Source organism: Apteryx rowi, unplaced genomic scaffold (genome assembly GCF_003343035.1).
Source record: "Apteryx rowi isolate R43461 unplaced genomic scaffold, aptRow1 scaffold_75, whole genome shotgun sequence".
NCBI lineage: Eukaryota > Metazoa > Chordata > Aves > Apterygiformes > Apterygidae > Apteryx > Apteryx rowi.
The window spans coordinates 1,277,944-1,300,540 of NW_020451038.1; the positions used below are offsets into that span (position 1 = coordinate 1,277,944).

The following is a 22,597-nucleotide window of genomic DNA, read 5'->3' on the forward strand; positions in this document are numbered from 1 at the left end:
GACATTTGACTAAGAATTTGAGATATATAATAAAAATTTGAAAATGTTTGCAGTGGGCTTTAGAATTGTCTTTTTCACAAAGATCTGCTTGCTTGCACATGCAGATGTACCTAAGTGAGAGCCCTTCAGTCATAAATCTAGTTTTACATGATATATTTACCTGCTGATTGTCAATTTGCAGGCACGCTTCCCATCAAAGATGGTTTACTTTGTTATTTCAGTGCTAATTTTCTTTTTGATTGGTTATTTGCTGTAGCTGACTTTTGGTGAAATATCTATTACCATAGGAGTCAGAATGAGATACATAAAATGTCAAAAATAAATGATGGAGTGGTAACTCCCCAAAATTGAGTTTTTGTCAGCAATCTTTACTGACTGGTACTTAATTTCTTACCTAGAATTAAAATAGAAAGTGTTGTCTTATATACTATTCAGATAACAACTGTTGGTTTCTTTTATGGCAACTGTGAAGAAACAAAAATATACTACATGTTTTCATTCTAAAAATATTTTTGCAAATACTTAGTTAAATATTCTAGAGCTTGAGCTGTAGTCAAGGTCCTGTTCGCTGCATGATGCTGTTACATGTATTATTGAAAGGGGTTTCTCCATCTGTTCTTGATTCAAAATTCTCTTCCGCTCTGCAAGGTATTGCACATCCTGTACTTGCAATACAGTACTGTGAATGAATGCAGGAACGTATCCCCAGTTTCTCTTCTGGAGGGGAAATAAGTAATGTACTATCCTTATAATCCTTCATTACCTGGCTTTGCTCTGATCCCAAGGACAAAAATCTAGTAAGAAAGGGGATCAGAGGGACAATAATGTTTTTCTGATTCCCAGAAAATACAGTTTCATTGAGGTACTGTATGGAACTGCCTAAAACGGAAAAATGCACTATTTGTAACTGCAAAATAAGTTCTTGTTTGAGCATGATGTCATGTAATCTGTCTAATGAAAGTGAGTACTTTGTATGTGAAATTCTAAGCGATACAGATGCAAATCTAGGATATCTACTTATCTTTTTGCATGATTTCCTTAAAATATGGAAATAGTGTCCAGTATATAATGTCTTTTGTGGCATGTATATTTCTTTCTTTTGCAGAGCAGAATAAGTGAACTTATGTAGAATAACTCATATATTCTTGAGTGTTTTTAAAGGCAAACGTCATGTTTATGTGAGGTGATAGCCTGAAGATACTGAAAGTTGCTGTAATACTTCTCTTGCTAAAATAATGCTGCAATTCAAATTATCCTGTGTTTCAGATGTGGCCAATTCATGACTGTAATCCACATTAGGACTTAAAATGTATATGCATAGGGACAAAGTGGGGAAGCCTCTAGTAATAGCTCACAGAGAGGAAGGTGACTTTTGTCCCCCCAGAAGACCCACTGAAAGATTACTGGATTTTGTAGCAGGAAAAGCTAGCAATGTCCACCTCAGTAACACTGCTGACTTGCTTACATAGCTGGGGTTTTCAGGTGCCCGCTGTGCCCCCGTAGCACAACAGATTGGGGGATTTGGTCCCGGGAGGACAGCCCCGGTCTGTTCACTGGAGTGACAGCGCTGTCCCTCGGAGCCTCCAGGAGCCTGCTGGTGATGGTCTAGGAATAGACATTGTCTAAAATCCTCGTCGCTACTTTGGGTTTGCTTGTCAAGCAGAAACGCTTTGTACTTCCTTTCACGGCCTGCAACAGCAACTTGTCTTCAGATGAAACTAAAGGCCTCAAGTATTAGATTTGCTCCTGTGTGGACTCTTTATGAAAAATAATTTTTTTCCTAAGAAAGGAACTATCTAAACAGAGATGATGCCACAGCAAATTGGGTCCACTTAAACATTCCTGTCATGAAGCTGTGTGTGAGGCATAAGGAGAAACTGCAGAATAGTTAATAACTTTTTTTAGCTTTTGGCCTCTGGATCAAATTTGAGATAAGTTAGAGTTATGTTAAGAATTCAGCTAGTAAGTACAAAGAAAAATGAAAATATAGAGGCATTTATTTTAAAATCTGTACACTAGCAAGTTACCGAAATAACTTTTAAAATTTTGGGCTGACACGTGTAGCTTTCCAGAGGAATTCTATGCTATGCTTGAGGAATTACTAAATTTTATGTTGGCAGTGTTTATGGTACTGTGATAATTGTGTGATTGTGTTTATTTCAAGATTTGCATTTGATATTTAAGCAATTTTAGCTGCTAGATTTTCATACTTTTGGAAGCTTGTTTCTATCTTTTGTTTTTAATTTCAGTAGAACGGCAAATTCACCAAACGCCCTGGATGCAAACTGCTCTGCAGTCCATAACAGCGTTTGTATTTTGCTGCCTTCCTGTGAAGTTTTTTATATATATATGCTTGATCTTCATAGCTAAACAGAAATCTGTTAACTAATCTTTTCTAGTAAATATTTTGTTTCTCTTTTAGTAATATAGCTTCTTGAAGATTCCCCAAAGGATTCCCCAAGGGATCTGTTTTATTCATATATTCTATTCCATGATCCTGACCATATTGTTAATTTTTCCATTCTATTTCATAGGAGTATGACTGGAAAAACTACCAGTCGAATAGACTAAGTGCATCTGAACTACAGATGTTGGCTAGCATGACGAGACAACAAAATGAAGAATTGGGGGATACTGGGATCTCACACGGGCTGAGCGCATCACAGATAGACGACTGCAATGTGAGCATAAGCACGAGCAGTGATGATACAGCAACCTGGAACTCTTCTTTCCCACCAGTGAGTCTAAACCTAGATTACATAGTCCCTGCCAGCTCTGAGGTTCAGTGGTCTTGGGTAAAATTTCTGAGAATACCTTTGAAATTTAAGGTAGCCTTAACAAACATGTTTTTTTAGAACTCGTAGAGTAAAACGCACAACCAAAACACATGCACTTCCAGCAGCTTCCATAGTACCACCATGGAAAAGCAGCAAACCTATTGTATGTATTCCAGCATAAAACCCTGCGTAGTCATATGGATTGTACAGCATGTCACAAGAGCGGCTGACAACCTGTGTGTGTGTGTTACAGTACTTAAAAATAGTTTCAAAATGAATGAAAGCCAGATACACCAGTCGGGAACTGCATTGCAGTACAAGTAATGGAAAATAATTGCTTCTTACATTGATACAGTTTCATTCCTGAACAGCTAACTGCTTAAAGGAGTGAACCAGGGGAACAGCAGAGAAAACGCTGCAGTGTTTCTGAGCACTTAGTGTGTGATCCTGTGTGATCCTTCTGTGCTCTGCACCTTGTGTCAGTGTTTGTCCTGCTACAAAGCGTTACATAACCGCACGCGGCTGTGCTGTGTGACAGAGTGCTGTTATTAGAAGCAGAGGCGTATTTGTTAGCACTCTGCTGAAAAGTATTGAATGTATGAAATCACAGAATAACATTTTGGCAACTATATAAAGGTACTTGCAGGCATTGCTGTAAAACTCGATAACCTCATAGTCCATTTCTCTAAGCACCATAGTTCTTATTTTATTACAGCTGAAACAATATTAAAGAATGAATGTGGCCTAAGCAGAGAACGCCACACAGCCGTCAGAGGCAGGTCCAGCCCTAGCAGAGTAACGCACTGCTGTGTTGCCCCAATATAAATTACTGTAGGTTCAGTGCTCTAAAACATGTTAACTGCAGATTTTCTCCGGGGATTTATAGGGCCCAAAATAGAGGCCTGTGGTAGTAATCTTCTGTAATCAATGATCAATGCAATATTACAGCTTTGTGATATACTAATAAATGGAGGTTTGGAATTAGCAGAGATTTATTGATAAATGAGTAATTGTTCTAATGAGAACTTGGTTTACAGGGTAGTATTTTGAGGGATATAAGAGAAATATTAGTTCGTTTTAGCTACTTAAGATATGTCAATATTGTGCATTTAGTTGATTTCATCATATTTCCAATGCATTTTCTTAGCACTCACTTGATAGACTCCGATATGGAGTAAATCTCTAAGACTGGACAAATGAGACTCTAAAATAAAGAGAATAGCAGTCTCATTAACTTTTGAGTACCTTAATTATCAGGAAATTGGTAAGAATATTTAGACATGTCAGATTTGTGACTAAAACAAAATGAACTTTTGAAATAAAATGTGCTGCTCTGTACTGTAATACCGACTGCAGTATTTAGTGAAGCACAACGTGATTGCAAAGACGGCTCTTTGATCCCAATGCTTTGATCAGCTTCTGTACATTTCAGACTAAAATTTTCAATTTAAAGTGTTTAGATATAAGAAGTTAGTCACTTAAAATGCATTTAATACAAGTATAGTTATTCGTAATACTCCTTTGTGGCAATCTTTCTCCACATAAAACAATTTTAAAAAGAAATGTGTTTGGGTTGGAGAGAGACAAGTTTTTCAGATTTCTGTCTGTGGACTGCAACATTGGTATGTCTCACCTGTGCAACCTTGGGCAAGTTTCTGCTGTGCATTTTGCAAGGTGGCATTGTGGTTTTAATGACAAGAACCTTGGTTTGGGAAGGATGGAAGAGGTAATTCAGAAAGCAGCGTGGTCTTTCTCAGATAAGGCCTAACTACTTAGTCCCACTAGAGCAAAGAGTGCTGCAATTGAGCTGCCACACTTTTCTCCACCAGTATACCTCTGCCTAGACCCAGAGAGATTTTCTGTACCAATATCTATTTTTCACCTATGTTTTGCTTTCTGAGATAGCTACCACAGCACCAGCTATTGCTAATGCTGATACTAGTTTTTGAAATATGGAGCTGTGTTTACCACTGCTTGTTGTAATTCTGTTCAAATATTTGGGAAAAAGCAGAATAATCATATGAGGGTGATGATTCATTTTCTAGTCCTTTAATCTCTAAGAAGTTTATAAACAGATTTATTAGAAAGGGTGATTATTTAATTAAGACTCCAAGTTATTTAACACAGAAGAGTCTTAAAAGAGTAGGTAGAGGACATTTCTGGTGTGCTGATATTAAATTTTAGTATATTTTGATATTCTTACAACATTTCAGAAGACTCTAAGAGTAGTGATGCTGTGCCAATATTCAAACAGACAGCTGAAATGACCGAGTTAGTGTAGGCCGGTTAGTCTGACATCATTTTCAAAACAGTGAAAAAACTGACATGGGATTCAGTTAACAGAGATTCAAAGGATAGTAACATTTAATAATAGCCAAGGTAATTTTATATAAAATATGTCTTGTTTAACAGATCCCATTTCATTGATAAAATTGCAACTTTGATAAAGGTAACTGCTTAGATGTAATATGCTGAGATCGTTGTACGTATTTGTTTACCTTGTGACTTTCTGTTTGAAAAATGAGCAGCATACAATATCAATAAAACGCACTTTAAATGAATTTAGAACGGGCCAACTGACATATCAAAAGCAGTCAGCAGGGAATTATCTGTGACTGGAGTATACTCAGCAGGGCTCCATCATTCGATCAGTTCTAGATCTGATGTTCAATGTTTTTATCGGTGATCTAAAGTTTAATGGCCTGTGATATACATATGGTCATTCTAGTTGATTCAATTTTCTCTCTGGCTTTCAAATCTATAAATCTTTCAAATAATTGCATATAGCTATTTTCTGTGAATCCCCACATTTAGCAGTCTCACATGTGCAATAAATGTGTTGCTGTACACATAGCTAGTCTACAAAACAGAGCTCAGAATTCAGCATATTTGGAGTGATTAAAGCATGTTCGAAAGTTGCTCCTTCTGAATTTCAGTCTTCTGCCGTGCACAGTCCTGCTATAAGACCTAAAATGAGTAAAGTCATAATTTCTTCAGCTTCCAGTTTTTACTCAGAATTATTCCTTATATATACTTATTCCTTATATAAATTCCATATACATATTTTATATATGTATAATAAAAGGAAATTTATTTTATGTCAACTGATATTCGGTAGTGACAATCACTGCCATTCCAGTTGATTCAAGCGAATTTGCAAATGATCAACCCCCACTGCAGTCCCTCTTGCAAATTGCAGAAATTTTTTTATGTATCTGTAGCCATCTTTCAGTTGTATTTAGCAAATGATTTTAGCTGTACAGTGTATGAAAAGAAATAGAAATAATGTGTAGTTTGTAGTTTGAAAAATTAAGGACAGATGAAAATTCCTGTCATAATTAACTTTTCATGTTTATTTGTATTTCCAGGTAATAACTTTTTGATTATTTAAATCAATAATATCTATTCCTTTCTATTATGTCCTTCAAAGATAAGTAAGGAGTATTTTTATTCTAAATATTCATTCATTTTATATAACCTTTCTGTCCCTTGGTAGAATCTGTGGCAACAGCACCACCAGAAGGCAGATTTTTGAGCATCTTTCATCTTTGGAATAGATACGATATTTTGTAAGGCAGTGCAGGATATAATTGTGTTAGATAATGAACTTATTTATCAAAGTAATATTTTATATATGAAACACATTTCTAGTGAGTTTAAATTTTCCATGACTTACCTTTTTTAGTSTGATTTCTAGATTCATTGAAAATTCTTACCTATTACTGACTCTAATGAGGTTCAGAAATCCTTCTGAATGAAGGGCATATAGATCTTATTGCTAAGTTGCCATTAGAACAGATGAACAGATGCCCTTAAACAACTATAAAAGTGATATACTCAAAACTATTTTATAGCCAGTGATAGTTTACCAAGAMCTAAATATATACTCTCAGGAGAAATTGTTGAAATGTAAGTTGTTTAGCAGCTGTTGTAAACGATCATAGCCAAAAAGGAATAAAATAGCTTTGAGTACTATACATTACCCAGCATAGCTATTAGCTATTAAAAAAAAAATTATATTCAAGTATTTTATTTTGAAGGTGAATTGTAAAGCTTTATAAAATGTGTGTGGAGCATAGGGTAAAGTTCCAATTCAGTAATATGTATATGTAGAACTGCATATTTAAAAAGAAAATATTTACCTGTGTTTTACCCCAATGTTCTCTTACATGTCAAGATCTAGATGAAGTTCCACATTAGCTTTGCAAGAACTAGTTATAATATGAAAGACACAATTTTATATACTGTGGAGGATCATGTGAAGTTGTACACCCCACACATTACTCAAGGAATGTTTTTACAGCTTACGAAATGTTTCTGTTCTCGTGCCTGTTCTAGAGAGCYGGAAAGACCTTCCTGCCCCTGTCAGAGAATTGGCCCTTTCAGCTTTTCAGCTAGCTGGTTCCAGACAACTTCAGTGATGTGTTATGATTCAGTTTGTGTTATATGACATGCATATAACACAAACATTTTGGAGCAAGATGATAAATAAGAGAAATTCAGAATGTTTTCTTGCATATGCTCCCTGATTCTCAGTGAGAAATAGAGGGGAGAATGAAGATTCTCCTAGATTGTTCATTGAGGAATCCTGGAAGCTCACAGTGGTGTAATGCTCCATCATTGGACTCCAAAATATTCTCACCTGTCTTGCAAGTCAGAAGTACTTGCAGAGAAGTGAGGTTACTTGTTCCACAAGCATCTTCCTTCTAAATATAAATTCAATCAAATAGGCCTTTGATCTGAAAAGTACTTGAAAGAGTGCTTCCAGGTTCATACCTAATTTGTGGAAGGTTGTCTGGCCTCCATTGTGATGATTCACAAAAAAGAGCCACATGATGCAAAAATGGTCTGGCAGATTTGAAGCCTGACAGACAAGAAGAGTGATATTTAAACCCACAATTATTCCGACTGAGAGCTCAGTTTGACCACCCCTGGAGGGATCTATTCACATCAAGCCAAACTGCAAAACTGAGGCACACTACTCTTTACTATGAAATGAGACTAAAAATTTTTGAGACAGATATTCTGGTTCATAGACTGACTAACTCACTTTCTCTCTTGTCCTCTGTCTTCGACTAGCCATCACTTGGGAATTGCACCATCCACCACCTAGGCAGTGACTCATGTTTGGCAGTAATTAGGATGTCATGCATCCTGAACAGACATTTTACCACATCCATCCCCACTTCCTGAAAGCATGTGAATATACTCATTTTTTATATTGATTTCTGTATAAGTCCCAATCCTTTTCATAATTCTTAGTATCTATTTTTAGCATTTCATGTACTAAATTGTGCACATATAGATAATGTTTTGTGTATGCTTATATTTTCACTTGTTTCTCCATTTGCTTGAGTGATATGCTTAGAACTGGTTTTGATGTTTGTGGTAATGGGTAGGAGTTATTCTCTGGAAGAAGTGAATATATACTGAGACTAAAAATATTTCTGAATTTTGGAATTCTTGAATTTTTATAGCAGTTTGTATCTGTTTCTTGCAAATAACTGTTTTTAATAAGCCAAATAATATAATTTAAAACCTTTGAGGCATATTCTTATATGGGTAGGTAGGATTTGAAGAATTTTTGTGGAAAGTGATTATATTTTGTATGAATATTCATACAGTCCACTCTCACTTACCCATGAACAGCTTAATCCAAGTTTCAAATTAGCAGTGTCATAGAGAAGCATGCATGTTTCGGCTGACTTCATTTGGGACCACTAAGATTTCTCTTAACGGTGCTTCTAAAAAGGAGAACCATGCCTGCCAGCCCTATCAGCTGTMGGTCAGTGTTGACTAGCCTTAAGTGAGGTTGTTCTGCACAGATCCAACTAAGTGTCCCTGCACCATGCTTGCTAGGTACATATAATCAGGATTTTTTTTTTATATCAGACAATAGAAAAATAACCAGATGGTCAACTCCTCAGTTCATATGTACTTCCACCTAGAAGAGAATCTTCCGTTACGTTATACTTTTGCACAGTTAGGATCTGAATATCCTTTTTAAATTTCACACATAAGAAGACAGACCATAAAATTCTAGTATCAAAAGCTGCAAATGTGTATCCTCAAAAGGATCTCTTACAGACTTTTAAACGTTCTGAAAGAATATTTGCAGAGTTATTCTCACTATTATTTTTTTGTTTCTCATAGCCTGTCAGTCAAGAGCATCACTATCAGAAAGAAATGAGCCCACTTTCTCATTCCAACCCACGGTAAGATTCCATTTATAGCCCAGGCAATAAGAATTCAGTTAAAATGTTCTGAATATTAAATGTGACATTCTTTGATTTAATCTCAAATCTCTTTTCAATTGCAGCCTCCCCTCCGAGAGCTTTACTATTGCTCTTTTTATTCATTGTCTACACGTTGTAGTATGTCTGTGTTGTCCCAGAATGCAGGGCAGAATTCTGCATGTTTTGAATTTACTGTTATATATTTAAAGTAACTGACATAGGCCTTGATCCTACACCTGCTTCGGTGTACGATTCAGTATGTCTTCCTCATCTGCCACACGTGCACACACTCTCACCTCTTTCWCTCTCTCTGTCTCTCTCTCTCTGTCTCTCTCTCTCTTTGCTTTGAAGGCTTGGAACTAAAATTCTGTAGGTGACTCCAGATGTCAGGGGATCCAGTCTTTACAAATTATATTAATGTTACCTAGTTAGACAGGACTTTTCAATAGAGAGCACAGGCAGGAGAAAGTATTGTATTATAACACTGAGGGATAGGTCAAAGGGATCCTGTCTGCAACATATTTTGACTATTATTTTTTTAGCTGAATCTGTTTTATTTGGAATCAGCAACAAAATCCCTGTGACTTTAATGTGAGGTAAGTTGGAGATTTGGGGGCAGGTGGAGAAGGTGGCTGGGGAGAAGTAATCAAAGTTGAGGCAATCAAAATTAATTGCTCAGTTTCAGAACTGACTTGTACCTGTAAAACCCTAACATCACCTTGCCAATTTTTTTTACAGTCTGAACAGGAGGTGTGCTTATTTAAAAAAATGTTTTGTTTCACTTTCAGTAGGTCTAATTAACATGGATTTTGCTTGTCCACAGACAATGTATGTGTTGGGAGGGTTAGGAAGAGAGGATACTTCAGACATGACTGAGTTATTTAGAGAGTTTGCTTGATTTCTTTTCAGGATATCAACAATCTGAAATGTTTTATGATAGTGTAGTGCCAGTTGATTGTACAGCATAATATTCATTTTTCCTTATAGAGATGTTTTCAGTCACTTGTTTCAGTGTTGCCTTCTACACTTTTATTATCTTCTTGTTAGATTTTATGAAGTGAACACTATGAAACTTGCTGTGGAAGTTCACCCAGATGCATCAGTTATTGCAACATTCAGCCCTGTGTTTCTTAGTGCAGGCAGTATATTACTGGAGTTAAAGTGCAGTCCTGGATTCCTGTTCCCTTTCGCACGTATATCAAAGTGCTAATGTTGGTCTAGAAGGACCCTCTGTACCTTGGTGCAGGTTATCAAAGGAACTATCTCTAACCTTATGAATTGTTACAGTGGATGAAGTGGACAGAGACACTTGACTATAGTCCACAGATTAAGACATCCAGTATCTTGTGACCGACATGTTTTGGTGAGGACCCTATTTCATAATTGATTTTGTTATTCTCATGGTGTTAGAGCTGCCAATATTTTAGTGCAAGCTACATTGTTTGTCTTCTTTTTGCCCGTAGTTTGGCTGAGTCAGGTTTTATTACATTATTTTTGTGCATGTGCTAAAACAATTTGGTACTCAGTACGTTTTATGTACTGCAAAACAGAATAAACACTGTTATCTGTAAAAATAAAACATTTCAGCATATCAACTTAAGTTAATATGATCAACGGTAAAAACTTATATTTCCATATAATAAAATTTAAAACAAAATATTATAAATTACTACTTAGTTCTTATGCTATTTCAATCCAGTACACACAGTAGACTTAAACCTCTGTAGAAATCATTTTCGAGAAATGCAGGCAATCAAAGTATTCGTAAAATACCTGGCTTGCAAGTACCTCATAAATTCAGTAGCCCTTGTGAACTGCCAGAAGAGCATTATTGGGCTGTAAATAGAGAAGGTGACAAAATTATGAGGTCAGTTTGCATCATGATATTAAACTGGAGAAGATGTGACTCGAATACTGCGATTCACATCATTACATTTCATTTAAAAAGGAAAACTGCTTATTGTTTTTCGCAGAGGGTATGTACCTGGTGAGAGGGAGATGGAATTAATGGTAATTCTGTAACTTAGTTCCTGAACTGTTCTTTAAAGCCAATTTTAACTAGTAATAAATGGACAACTGGAAAATGTCTAAATCTTTGTAAGCCTACAGTAGCTACGTAGAGAAAAGCAGAGGGGAATATTTGAAAAATCTATACATCGTATTGTAGATCAATGGATGTAAATACTATGGCGTGCAGGCAATTAGATAATACAGTTACTGAAACAACAGATTATTTGTTGTGAAGAGTGATAGAGAATTTGGCAGGTATCAAGTAACTTAGAAAAAAAAAAGTGTAGTACTGGTATTTTCTGGGAAATGAAGAGAGCAGTGTGACAGCTATTGTCCAGAAAATGTAACTTCTGTCCATAATAAGATAAAAGAACAAGCCAGAAAAGAAAGCACCTGTGAAGATAATGGAAATGCAGTCAATAAAAAGACCTAGCAAGACTCATTTTCCCTTAGTTCCACTGGGTAATGGTCATAAGTCTGCCACAGAATATTGCTACTGCCATACAAATCGACTACAACGTGCTGCTTTGCAAGGCGTAGAACCAGTTAATGAAAGGAGATGGGCTGACTGTAGAGTCTATAGAGCCAGATGAGCAAGACGTGCAAAATTTCAAGCTCTGCAGTTTCCACAGACAGGCTTGCTGTTCCAGCTGAATTTCAGAATTGCTCTCTTCTGTACAAATAGTTCGGTTTTACTTTTCTGTGGTACTGCTCCCTCCAGTGCAGGTGTTGGAAACTGCTATGTACCCTGCATCTACTTAGTACTTTAGCAGGATTATCCTCTGACATATTATGTGTCATAGAAGGTTTGGAAGTTTCTTTAAAGGAAATGCTAAAGCAAAGAAGGATTCTAGAGGAATTCTAGCCATACTGGACTGCAAAATGTAGAGCTGCTCTCTGAAAAATACCTTTTGAGCCTAGTTATATGTATAGATTTTCTGAACTTCTACAGATGCTCTTCAGAAAATTTATTTCTGATAAAAGCTCATTTTCCATCTTAGAGAGTTTTTTTTAAAGATGAAATCTATCTTTATAAGCATTGCCTCACCAGATCCTCAGTTGGCATCACTCTTGACTCTTCCCAACCTACCAAATAAAATGTGTTTCTCTGAAGTTCAAACAGCTGTTCTGCAGAAACTGCGCTAAGGTAGGACATAAATATTTCAGCACTTCATTGGATATCCTGTCACAAGAAGTATATTTTCCTTCAGTAATTTCATACAAAACATACACAGACAAATTTTCAGTTAGGTGTTAACCAGATATTTGATTCTACACATTAAAAAATATGTATTCCCTGAGCGAATTGTGGGCACAGATATTTGATGACAGTAAATGTCTGCCTGATTTGGATTATGGCCAGGAATATAAGATCAGCATACAAAATAAAAGCTTCAGTTTATGGGAAAGTCTGTTAGTCAGTGGTCTCAGGCCAAAGCATGAGTGATTAAGTTATGTTCCATTCCCAAATGAAGATATTTATTAAACTGATGTTGTCCCTCTTAGTAGCTGGGTGGTTTCATATCTTACCAACTCTTAAGTGTGATGTCTGTTCTCTTAAGAAAGCAAGAAACAACAATTCACAAGCAAGTGTGGTAGAAAGCCAAGAATTTAGGAGTTAGAGTTACATTTCTCAAACAACTGCTATTCAAATAGCAATCACCACTCCCCTATGCAGACAAAACACACAAGCTCACATCTGCTTTTTATAATCCTAGTAAAACTGAGAGTTAGGAAGGCTCATAGCCCACCTGAAGTCTTTCTCACCAGCAACAGCTTTTCCTAGGATGCCTGGAATTCATATAATGAAGATGATATTTTGAAGGACTGTCCCTGCCTCTGCTGTGGGCATGGTCAGGGTTACCAGGAGTAAAGAAGAGTGTAGTCCTTTGGTAGCTCCATCTCTGTTTTTCTTCTGTGGTGTGGGAAGCTCACGCTTGCCTTGCTGGCATGTGGAAGTGTGCATGCCTGTTAGGATATAGCATACCCTACCTATTCAGCCCTGTGTGTTGGGATTGGCCCCACCATAAGACCTGATGGATGATCATGACCCAGCATGGGGAGGGGAAGAAGGAGGGAAGTCTTAAGCCTTCTTATTGACACTGAGGGTGCAGCTGTAGGTGATGATGTAGATTGTCACCCCCAAAATTCCAGCAAGAATCTGAAAAAGCAATCTGATGTCATTTACCAGGATCCCATCTCCCCTTCTCAGTGTCTTGTCCTTCTCCATGGCCCTCAAACCTGTGTTCATGCAGATGGTTATCTCAAAGAAGCTTTATTATGAAACGTGAGTGTTATGATAGCTCTGAAATTATAGGATTTGATACCATCCTCAAGCCCACCCAGCAGCTGACTTGTTAAATAAGCAAAATTTATCTGCTCGGTACCCACAAGTCAGTTACTTCTTTAATGGCATTTTTTGTGTTTAAATTAGATTCCATCAATGGTTTTGTTATGAGTAAAAAAAGAAACCTCTGAAAACTAAGGAACGTTCTAGATCCTTAATTTTAAGGAAAACCAATGATATTACAAAATGTTTACTGAAATAGCTAAATGGAAATAGGTGATGCAGTTCAAGCTAGCGTTTTGTCAAGATTTATATTTTATCTATAAAAAGTGTCACCACTGTATTATGGTTTAAATCTTCTGCAGCTTTGCCACTTGTGGATGTGATATAAACTTCCTTGTATCTATAATTGGCTGATAAGGGCCTGCAGTCTTTGACAAATGATTAATAGTCACTGACCTCACTTCACATTGGCTTGGTACAGGCTGACTAAAACATGCTGTCTTGTCATTGTAACCTACACGTGCTACATTAAACTGATCAGGATGTCATCACTCTTCTTTCATTTACAATCTTAAAAAATTTTTTTTTCACCTTTTTTGATAAAGTCATCTCTCCAATAGAAACAGTACATATAACAAAAAATTACTGAGCAATGGTTGCCTTTTGTAATCAAATTCAATTGTTTGATGTTAAGATAAATATTACAGATCTGAGACTGAGCATCGCAAAAGAAGTGTTTCATTGATTTGCAGATTAACATGTTTGAAGAGGACAATAACTCCAAAATTTTAGGGAAAAGTTGTGGGTTTTGTCTCAAAAAAACCCCACCCATATCCTTAATTACTACTTTATCATACAATATGATGTTCTTATTTTTGTAATGATATGTGTCCACAGTGATTCAGATAACGAATTGTGAAATGGAGAAGCATGTTTCTGTAGATAAATACRTTTTAACTTCTTTTCAGAGTTCATTGCTGGTAAAATTCTGGTTAACTAGTTGAACATAGCTAACAATTATTGCTATGTATAACTCTGACCACTCTTTATTGATTTTAGTAAGCAAATGGATTCTTTCACTTTTTTTTAAAGTTTCTGGTGCAGAAGTTTTTTACAGAACCCATCTTTGCCATAAGTATTCAATACTGCCATTATCACAGCACCTGAAATTTGCATAAAATTTTCAGTAGTTCCAGCACAAGAACCCAAACCCCTGTATACTCTCAAATATAAATCTTAAAGTTATGTTCAGTCTTGGGGCTACCATTTAAGCACCCTCATTCATCCCAAGTGAAAACTAAACATGCCAGTAGCTGATGCATGTGTTATTGTACTGTTGAGAGATTCAGTAAGATTAAAGTCACCTATAAAGCAGTGCAGTGAAAGAAGGATTATAGTTATAACATTTATTTGCACTACAGCGGAATTTCCCTAATGTGCATGCTGTAAAATTCAGACACAAAACATCTTTGTCTCCAATGGATCCAGGAAAGGGCTTAAATACCAGAATAGCTCAAAGCTGAAAATGGAAATTAAAAGATTGAGTTCTGCAATCAAAGAAGCATATTTATTTTTATGATTTGTTACAAGATCAAAGTCATATAACTCCATCACTTCTGCAAAACAGACAATATTACATTATGAAGTATTATAAAATTACACAACAGTTGTCAAAATAAGTGAACAAGGACAATGTATCACAAAATGTACTTTGCTTTTTCATTGTACGTGTTCAGTTACTTTACTCATCTGCAAAATACAGTAATTTGCAATGGGTGTGCTAATCGTTAATCTGAATTAGTGAAATTCTGCTGCATTTGTCAGACTATAATATGCATGAAAAAGAACTTGACAAAAGAAGCAAATGGCACWGGAAACATTTAATTGAAAAGGTTTAATTTTTTAATCATGATGGTAAAAAGCTTAGCTGCAGGAAGATTTTTGAGAACCGAGTGGCTAACACACAAAAAACTTGTTAAAATAATCCACACAAAAATGGCTTTCCTTTGTATGAGAATCTGAGAACATGAAAAAGTGGCAGCATATACAGACAGTAAGGGTTTGAATATAAAACAAGTCAAATGTTTCTGGACATGCTGTTGCATATATTTTATCTTTTTTTTGTAGTTTCAGAAGTTAGTGAGAATATTTTGTGTTGGTTCCACCCTGAGAACTGAGTTGTCAGTCCATGCTTATGTGCAGAGATGGAGAATAAGCCAGCAAAAGTCAACTATGTCCTGCTGTTGTTCCTACCTTCTCTGGTATAAGCAAAATAGTAACTCACATTCTGACTTCACAACAGCTATACTGGGGAATGGGATAGTCATCTGCATAGGAAAAGCAGTGGGATTAGGATCCTCATTTCTTCCCTTTGTAATATCCAGACTCTTCAAAAAGGATTATATGTGGAATAATTTTATAATTCACAACATGCAACAGGCACTTCTACTGTTGGAAAGCAGGTAAAATATGAAGAGGAGGTGAGCTCTAGGACAATTTCTAGAATGATAAGTGTTGAAAGCCTCTTGTTTTAATGTAAGTCTCTAGCTTATGAGTGGGATTCTGTGGTTGTCTGTGATAGGAGGAACTCCAGGCTCCAGGTGTCCATGTTGTCTCCTGCACTCAGGATAATGTGTTGCAGCCATTTTGGTGCAAAAATGTCTTGATCAGTCTGTGTCCAGAAGAACAAGAGAAAGAAAACATCACCCAAAGAACAAGAAAAAAGAATCAAATAGCAATGCCTGTTAGCATTCCTAGTGGAACAGTCTCTTTAACTTCTTTAGAGACTCTCTGATAAACATGCATCTAGCCCTCTGTCTTCCTAGTGGCCTCAAAACCTCATTACATTTCAAAAGCTGAGAGTCAGTGCCCTTAGCATATTCCCTGTAAGCGCATATAGTCTCATGAGTAAGGTCAGCATCTCTTTACTATATGCCGTTACATCCCCCAATCCCACTTTTCCATCCCCCTTCAAAAAGTGGAGTTAGAGATGCTCTTCAGTTATGACAGGCCCTTCTTTTCTCAAGAAAAGGAATGTGCATTTCTGTCTGCCTCAAGACCAGCGTGGAATAAAATACAGGAAATTCCAGTGCTGTATGCATCAGGGAAGTCTTGGTTCATGTCTCACATGGTCTTCAGCCATGTTAATGGACATGATCTGTTGCAGCAACAAAATTAGCATCAAGCAGGTATGTTTTAGAGCTTCCACTGTCCTCTGTCCGTGGCAAAAGAAAAGGGATCTAGCTGTATTTTTGTTCTTGAAATAAGCGGGTGGGGCTACTCAGTACTTAATGATGAGGAGTGCTCTAATTTGTGTAAGAACACTGCCCCRGGGATTTGTCCAGAAACGTCTGTCTGCAACATAAATTTCAGTACAGAATAGTAGGGTGCTGCCAGTGCCACATTCTTTATTACCAAAAGCATTTGCTCAGGCCAATGTCCATTGCATCTTCATGATGCTTTGTTGCATGAGGCTATTAAGAGAACCTATGACAAACCCCATACCATTCTTCTGCTAGGCAAATTTCATAGCCTTTTTTCCCTGAAGAAAGGCCTGTTTAAGGTGAGAAACAAGATTTTATATTTATTCCTGCCCATAGAAAGCAAAGTACTGGTTCATATCTGCAGAATCCTGTGTTTGTATAACACTCCTCCTAGGAATAGTCTATTGACCAACCTTCAGAGTCAAGTGTTTTAGCCTTTCCCAGAATTTAAGGCATGTTGACTGATCACATATTGACGGGTCATCCCTTGTTCCTGGCAGGACATCTGAAAGAGATCTTCCAAGGTGTGAATGAAATGGCAAGAGCTTTTATATGGTTCTGACATCTTTTAGATTGAGAGTAAGAGATAGATGGTATCATGATACAAGTCCGGGATTCCCAGGTCACAGGGTTTTGCAGTCTTCCCATTAATACTCAGTTGAACTGCTGCTATGGTCCTTGCCAGCGTTTCTTCTTCCAGGGGGTCTCTAGTGTTTAGGGATGACAAGACACTTTAGCCACAAGCCAGCGTGTAAGGTCCAGCTGGTTCTTACGTGTCTCAGAGCCTTGGGGGGTTTGGGTAGTTCCCAAGACAGGCAAGCTTCCAAGTAGGTTTGTATCATTTGTATTGCTCGCTTTTCTGAAGAGAAACAGCTTACTACCACTAACAAATCCCCCCATCTTTAGAAATTTATGTTTAGTCCTCTATCCTCCTTCTGAATCAGAATAATACAGACAAATCAGGCCTCTTGACTGATACCACGTACACATACAACATTTTCTTGCAGAGTAAAATTACCTGGGCTTCTAAGGGCACAGATGTCCACACCTCCCTTCCTTGCTATTCCAGTATAATTTGTGCAATTGCTTTGAATCTATCATACAGAGTATTGTTTTTGATTCCTTGATGTTATTTTAGTGTTGTTGAGAAAGCTTGGTATTTTTAAAGAATTAAACTGATGTAGTATAGTTCTTATTTTGTGGTCATGATTAAGTTTCCAGCTTCATGCTGTAGTGTTCACTGCATTAATATAGAGAAAGGTCAGAGCTTTCTGGCTTTTTTTTTTTTTTTTTTTTTTTTTTTTTAACTTTCCTGAGGAAAAATAAAGGTAATTTTCAGGGAGTAAGAACATTCAGCAGCAACACCTTTAACAGGTGGATAATATTAAAGTTAGTGTTCTGTTAAGTCACGTTCTCTCCATTGATTTTTGAAAGCCCTCTGGCTTCTTGTCATCCGTTAAAAGTTAAATGGGATGCAATCTACATCCAGGATGTCCAGAACAGTAAAATGCTGTTGGGGGCTGACTGTAGAGAAAAGAATTTATTTTAATTAGACTAAGACTCATTAGGTTCTAGCTTCAGGTGTTTTCTGAATTGCTGAAGCATTAAAATATAATTCTTAAAATGAATGGTTTGCTTAATTGTTATATATAAAAAAAGTGAGGCAAACCTTACCTAATGGACACTTTATTAAATGTGGGAATCCAGATCAATTGATTCACTGATCAATGAATATCTGCTGTACTTTATTAGAATTTACTTGATTAAGAATAGATTAATATGCAGGAATTTTAATACACAGTAGACCACCTTTGCAAACTCATTACTTCCAATTTATATAGCTGTTATTCTGATACACAGATGAATCAAAGCTAGCAAAGAAGAAAGGGCTAATATTTTACTTAAATTAGATGGTAAAACACTGTTCTTCTCTACTAGTGTCATTGTAGCATCAGGACTGTAATCTAGCCAACAAGTCAACATTCTAATTAAGTAGAGGTTTGTCTTTAAGTAAATTGCAATGTAACTGCTGTTTAACAGAAGCTATGATGGAAGCTTCATGTATTTAACTAAGAAATGTTGACCAAATAGCACAGTATGCTAATTACTAAGCTGTTAACCCTCCAAATTGAGGACATACTTATTTTTAGACTGATGTAGATGACTGTGTATTTTTTTAATAATCTGCAAAAAACTATCATTTGAACTCTGATATTGAAAGAAAAATGGTATAGCATTTATAGGCCAGGCTTTCAGCTTATACTGGTCAGCTTGATTATCCTGTACATAATTGTAATCCAGCAGTTTGTAGTATCTAAACATCTAGTTTAATAAGTAGAATTCAAATTTCCTTTATTGTCTTTGGACCTGATCCAGCACTCATATAAGACAGTTCATTTACAGATGTAATACTTTAAGAGGAGCAGACTCAAGTCTTTCTTGCACAGTTTTACTTGTGCTTTTAATGATCTTTTTTTAGTTATTAATTCATTAAAAATTAAATTATTTAGTTTTAAAAGAAGTCTCTTTGCCTCCATTAGAAGTATGATATTTTGTAGGCTGGACTTGCTGAAGTGGTATGGAGCAAGGAAGAAGGTATTCTGTAAATATATTTGTGACTTTCTAAATCTCAGTGCTAGCAAAAAAAGAAAGTTCCAGTAAGGCATACTGTAAATGAAGATATTATGTATTAGGGATGGAATGAATCTGTCACTTTGACGGATTGTGAGGCAAAGAACAGATTAACAGATTACTCATAGTCAGAATGCAGCTCACTGTGAAAAATGTGGAGGAAATGATAAGTGTTGGTTTGTGCTGATTTAATGATATTTTGAAACTACAATAACACTCTAGGAGAATAATACAATGTAGCTGATGCCTTGCATTTTTTTAATCATTAATGTATTGCCAGATTGACCTTAAATACTTCTGATATTTCTTTTTAAAATACAGCTTTCAATTCATGCAAAGTCATCCAGAGATGTATATTTATGTTATTTTTCAAGATTTTTATTAAAATATGCACTTGGAAATCCTTCATTTGTATGTATAAATATACCCTATATTCTTTTGGTAACGTCTTACTATTCTTCTGTATACTCACTCAATTTTCCATTATAGAAATATTTTTTTTCAGACCTGAATAGTACTGAACAGTTACTGATTTATAAATTAATATGAAATATTTCTTAGTTTATGACATTTGTATAAAAAATTGTTTAAAATGTTTTAGATGCAATAATGGACAATTTAAGTCTAAGATGACTTCACAGTTATTACAGACAGATATAGTGGTAGGACCTGAAATTTTATTTCAGCTTTTTTTTGAAGACTATGATCGCATTCTKTACATAACACAGACGTATTATTGTTAATAGACTTCAGAAGTCCTCTCTTGACTACTAAAACTAATATATTATGTACATAGACATAATATATTGCAAAGCAAAACCCAAATAGATTTTTATAGGTAATCAGACTTAAGGCAATGAAATTACACGTATGTATAAAGTTTAGCAGATACATAAATAATTGAAAAATCAGATCTGCTAATCTATAGAGCCTAACAAGTAATGCAGCCTCCAAAGTGTGTGTAGCAGAGGATGGATGAGAGGTGTTAAAAAGCTAGGTCACTTTGTATTGATCTATTAAGTACTGAGTTGTCTTTGACAACCTTTCTTGAACAGATATATTTAAAAATTCAAACAAAGTGGGGAAAAAATAGATCTTCATCATACCTGAATTGAATATTTAGGCTATACTAGGCCATATTATTGATATGAGTTAGTACTTTGCAATCAGTGGATCATAATAAGGTATTACTTACTCATTTTCAGGGTTTGCAGTAGAATTTGGTTCACATAGTATTAGATATTATTAATACAACAGAGGTATGTGCCAAGATGTTTGCTGGTCATAACAAAAGTTATAAAGAATTGGTCATTTTTTCTTTAAAATATTTTTATACTCTTGATTTGTACATTGACATTCTCTGACCCACCACAGGGTCACATTATTCATTGTAAAAAATAATTCAGCAAATGCACTCCTTTTATTATCACTCAGCCATGAGCTAGTTCTCCCTAGTATTTACAGAAGCTTACGAAGTATTTTAAGCAGTTAAATGTGATGTTATGTGTTCTTCATTGATTGTACTCTTCAAATACTTAATATTCTGTCAATCTGACGTGCGCTTAGTAGTACAAAATTCATGTTATTTTTTCATTCCCTGATTCAATGTAATGTAGCATTTTTTAAGCATATTACCAGGCTGACCTAATAATTTTAAAGTTCCTGTTAAGTTCTGTATAGAACATCAGACAAAATTTTTCTACTAAAGCTTCTAAGCATTTTATTTTTTTAACAATATGGATCAAATAATCCCACTGATTTAAGCTATACAAATTAAACCTGACCAAAAAAAAAAAAGCTGTCTCAATTCACAGAAATGTTTAAAAATCTTTGTACAATGTCATTTGCTATTTTCACATTCCAGCCAGTAGGATAGCCTAAAAAGCTTAAATATCTGTTAAAAAATAAGAGTATCAAACATAATATTTAAATCAGGACCCTCTGATCCTTCAGATTTCTGTTGATGGTGTTAATTATTCCTTGTGGTAATAGTTTTGATAGAGTACTGTTTGTTAATGTGCTAGTTAATAAAGCATCACTAGTTTTCTCACACACTTTTTATTATGGGTGCCATTTTCTGCAAAATTTAACATACTGCCATAAAACTAAAAACTACCTGTTTTCAGGACTCTGAAACACTGCTTTTATTTTCCACCACAGTTCTGCTGTCATGTGGTCTTTCAACATACAGCAATTATTTCCTGAAACTAATTTTTAAAAAAAGACAGTGATATGACAAGATTGTATCACATATGCTTTATTGTATCTTGGTATGGAGAAGAGCTTGCAGAATAATTAAGAATTTCAGTGCAAGCATTAAAGATAAAGCCTGCTTCAAATGTGTGTGGAAACTGTCCATTCTGAGCCTTCATACAGTGCAACTCACAATGTCAAAGAGAATACTTAGCATTCAGCGTTGTTATCAGGAAAGCTCTAGATAATTTCTTGCAGGTTGATTATATTGATTACAGCTTGAGGCCTCAATAGCATAAATAGTGTCTTTAATTAATCAAAATGCTTGATTAGTTTTTCTGTTTTGAGGAGATAAACTAGCTTCTTTAAGAAGCTCAGTCCGAAAATACTTTCTTCAATCAACATAAGAACACATTAAATTGGAACACAGACCACAGTTTGTGTTTCTCAGCAGGTTAATAGCTAGTTGCCTCCATGCTGGGCTCTGTACTTTCAGGCAAGGTCTAAAAATTTTTTAGAAATTTTTTTAATTAACTTACGCACTCCTGTCTCACACACACATGCCATCTTAGGTGCTTCCTAAAAGCAGACTGCAAATTTTGTTATGCCAAAAGTGTCTTGACTGCTAGAGTAAACCATCTCTCAGCATTATCGTTGTAAAGTCACTTTTCAAAGGGTTGTTAATCAACTGCAAATATTTATTCTCTGATGCAATTTGGCTAGGAAGATTTCAGCACACATAAGGTTTGTTCTCGAGATTTTGAGAAAGGTTGATTTAGACATTGCTAACTAACATGTGGAAGTGCTAGACTGGTTTTTAATATACACTGTGTAAAATTTTTCAACTTTAAGAAGTAATATTTAGTCAATAATGAACACCTAGTATTGTTTCTATTACTTTTTTGGTGGGAGGATTTTGAAGAGCAAAGCTACTAGTTTTTCTTGGACATTGAGACAAAGAGCATGAACTGAATCTAGACTGTGTTTAATATGAAAAATTAAAAGTGCAAACACATTTCTACTGCCTCTGTCATAAATACACACTCTTCTGCCTCCCATTAGAACCATCGAAGTCCCTGAATCTTACACTCGCATCTACTAGAATAAAATATAATTCATCCTGTGAACCAGGTGCCTCAAAATAACTATAAGGATGAAACCTAACAACTCCTCAACACTAGAGTTGACTCCAAGAGT

General features: G+C 35.7%; 1 protein-coding gene across 1 annotated transcript in view; it reads left to right on the forward strand.

Moving 5' to 3' along the window:
- The window catches only part of CUNH3orf67 (chromosome unknown C3orf67 homolog), a 92,423-nt gene that overhangs the window by 61,788 nt on the left and 8,038 nt on the right, over nt 1-22,597 (forward strand). Inside the window, exons 13-14 of the mRNA XM_026088095.1 lie at nt 2,535-2,738; nt 8,931-8,992. Of these exons, the coding sequence (XP_025943880.1) occupies nt 2,535-2,738; nt 8,931-8,992 (266 nt within the window). The remainder of the gene's footprint in view (nt 1-2,534; nt 2,739-8,930; nt 8,993-22,597) is intronic.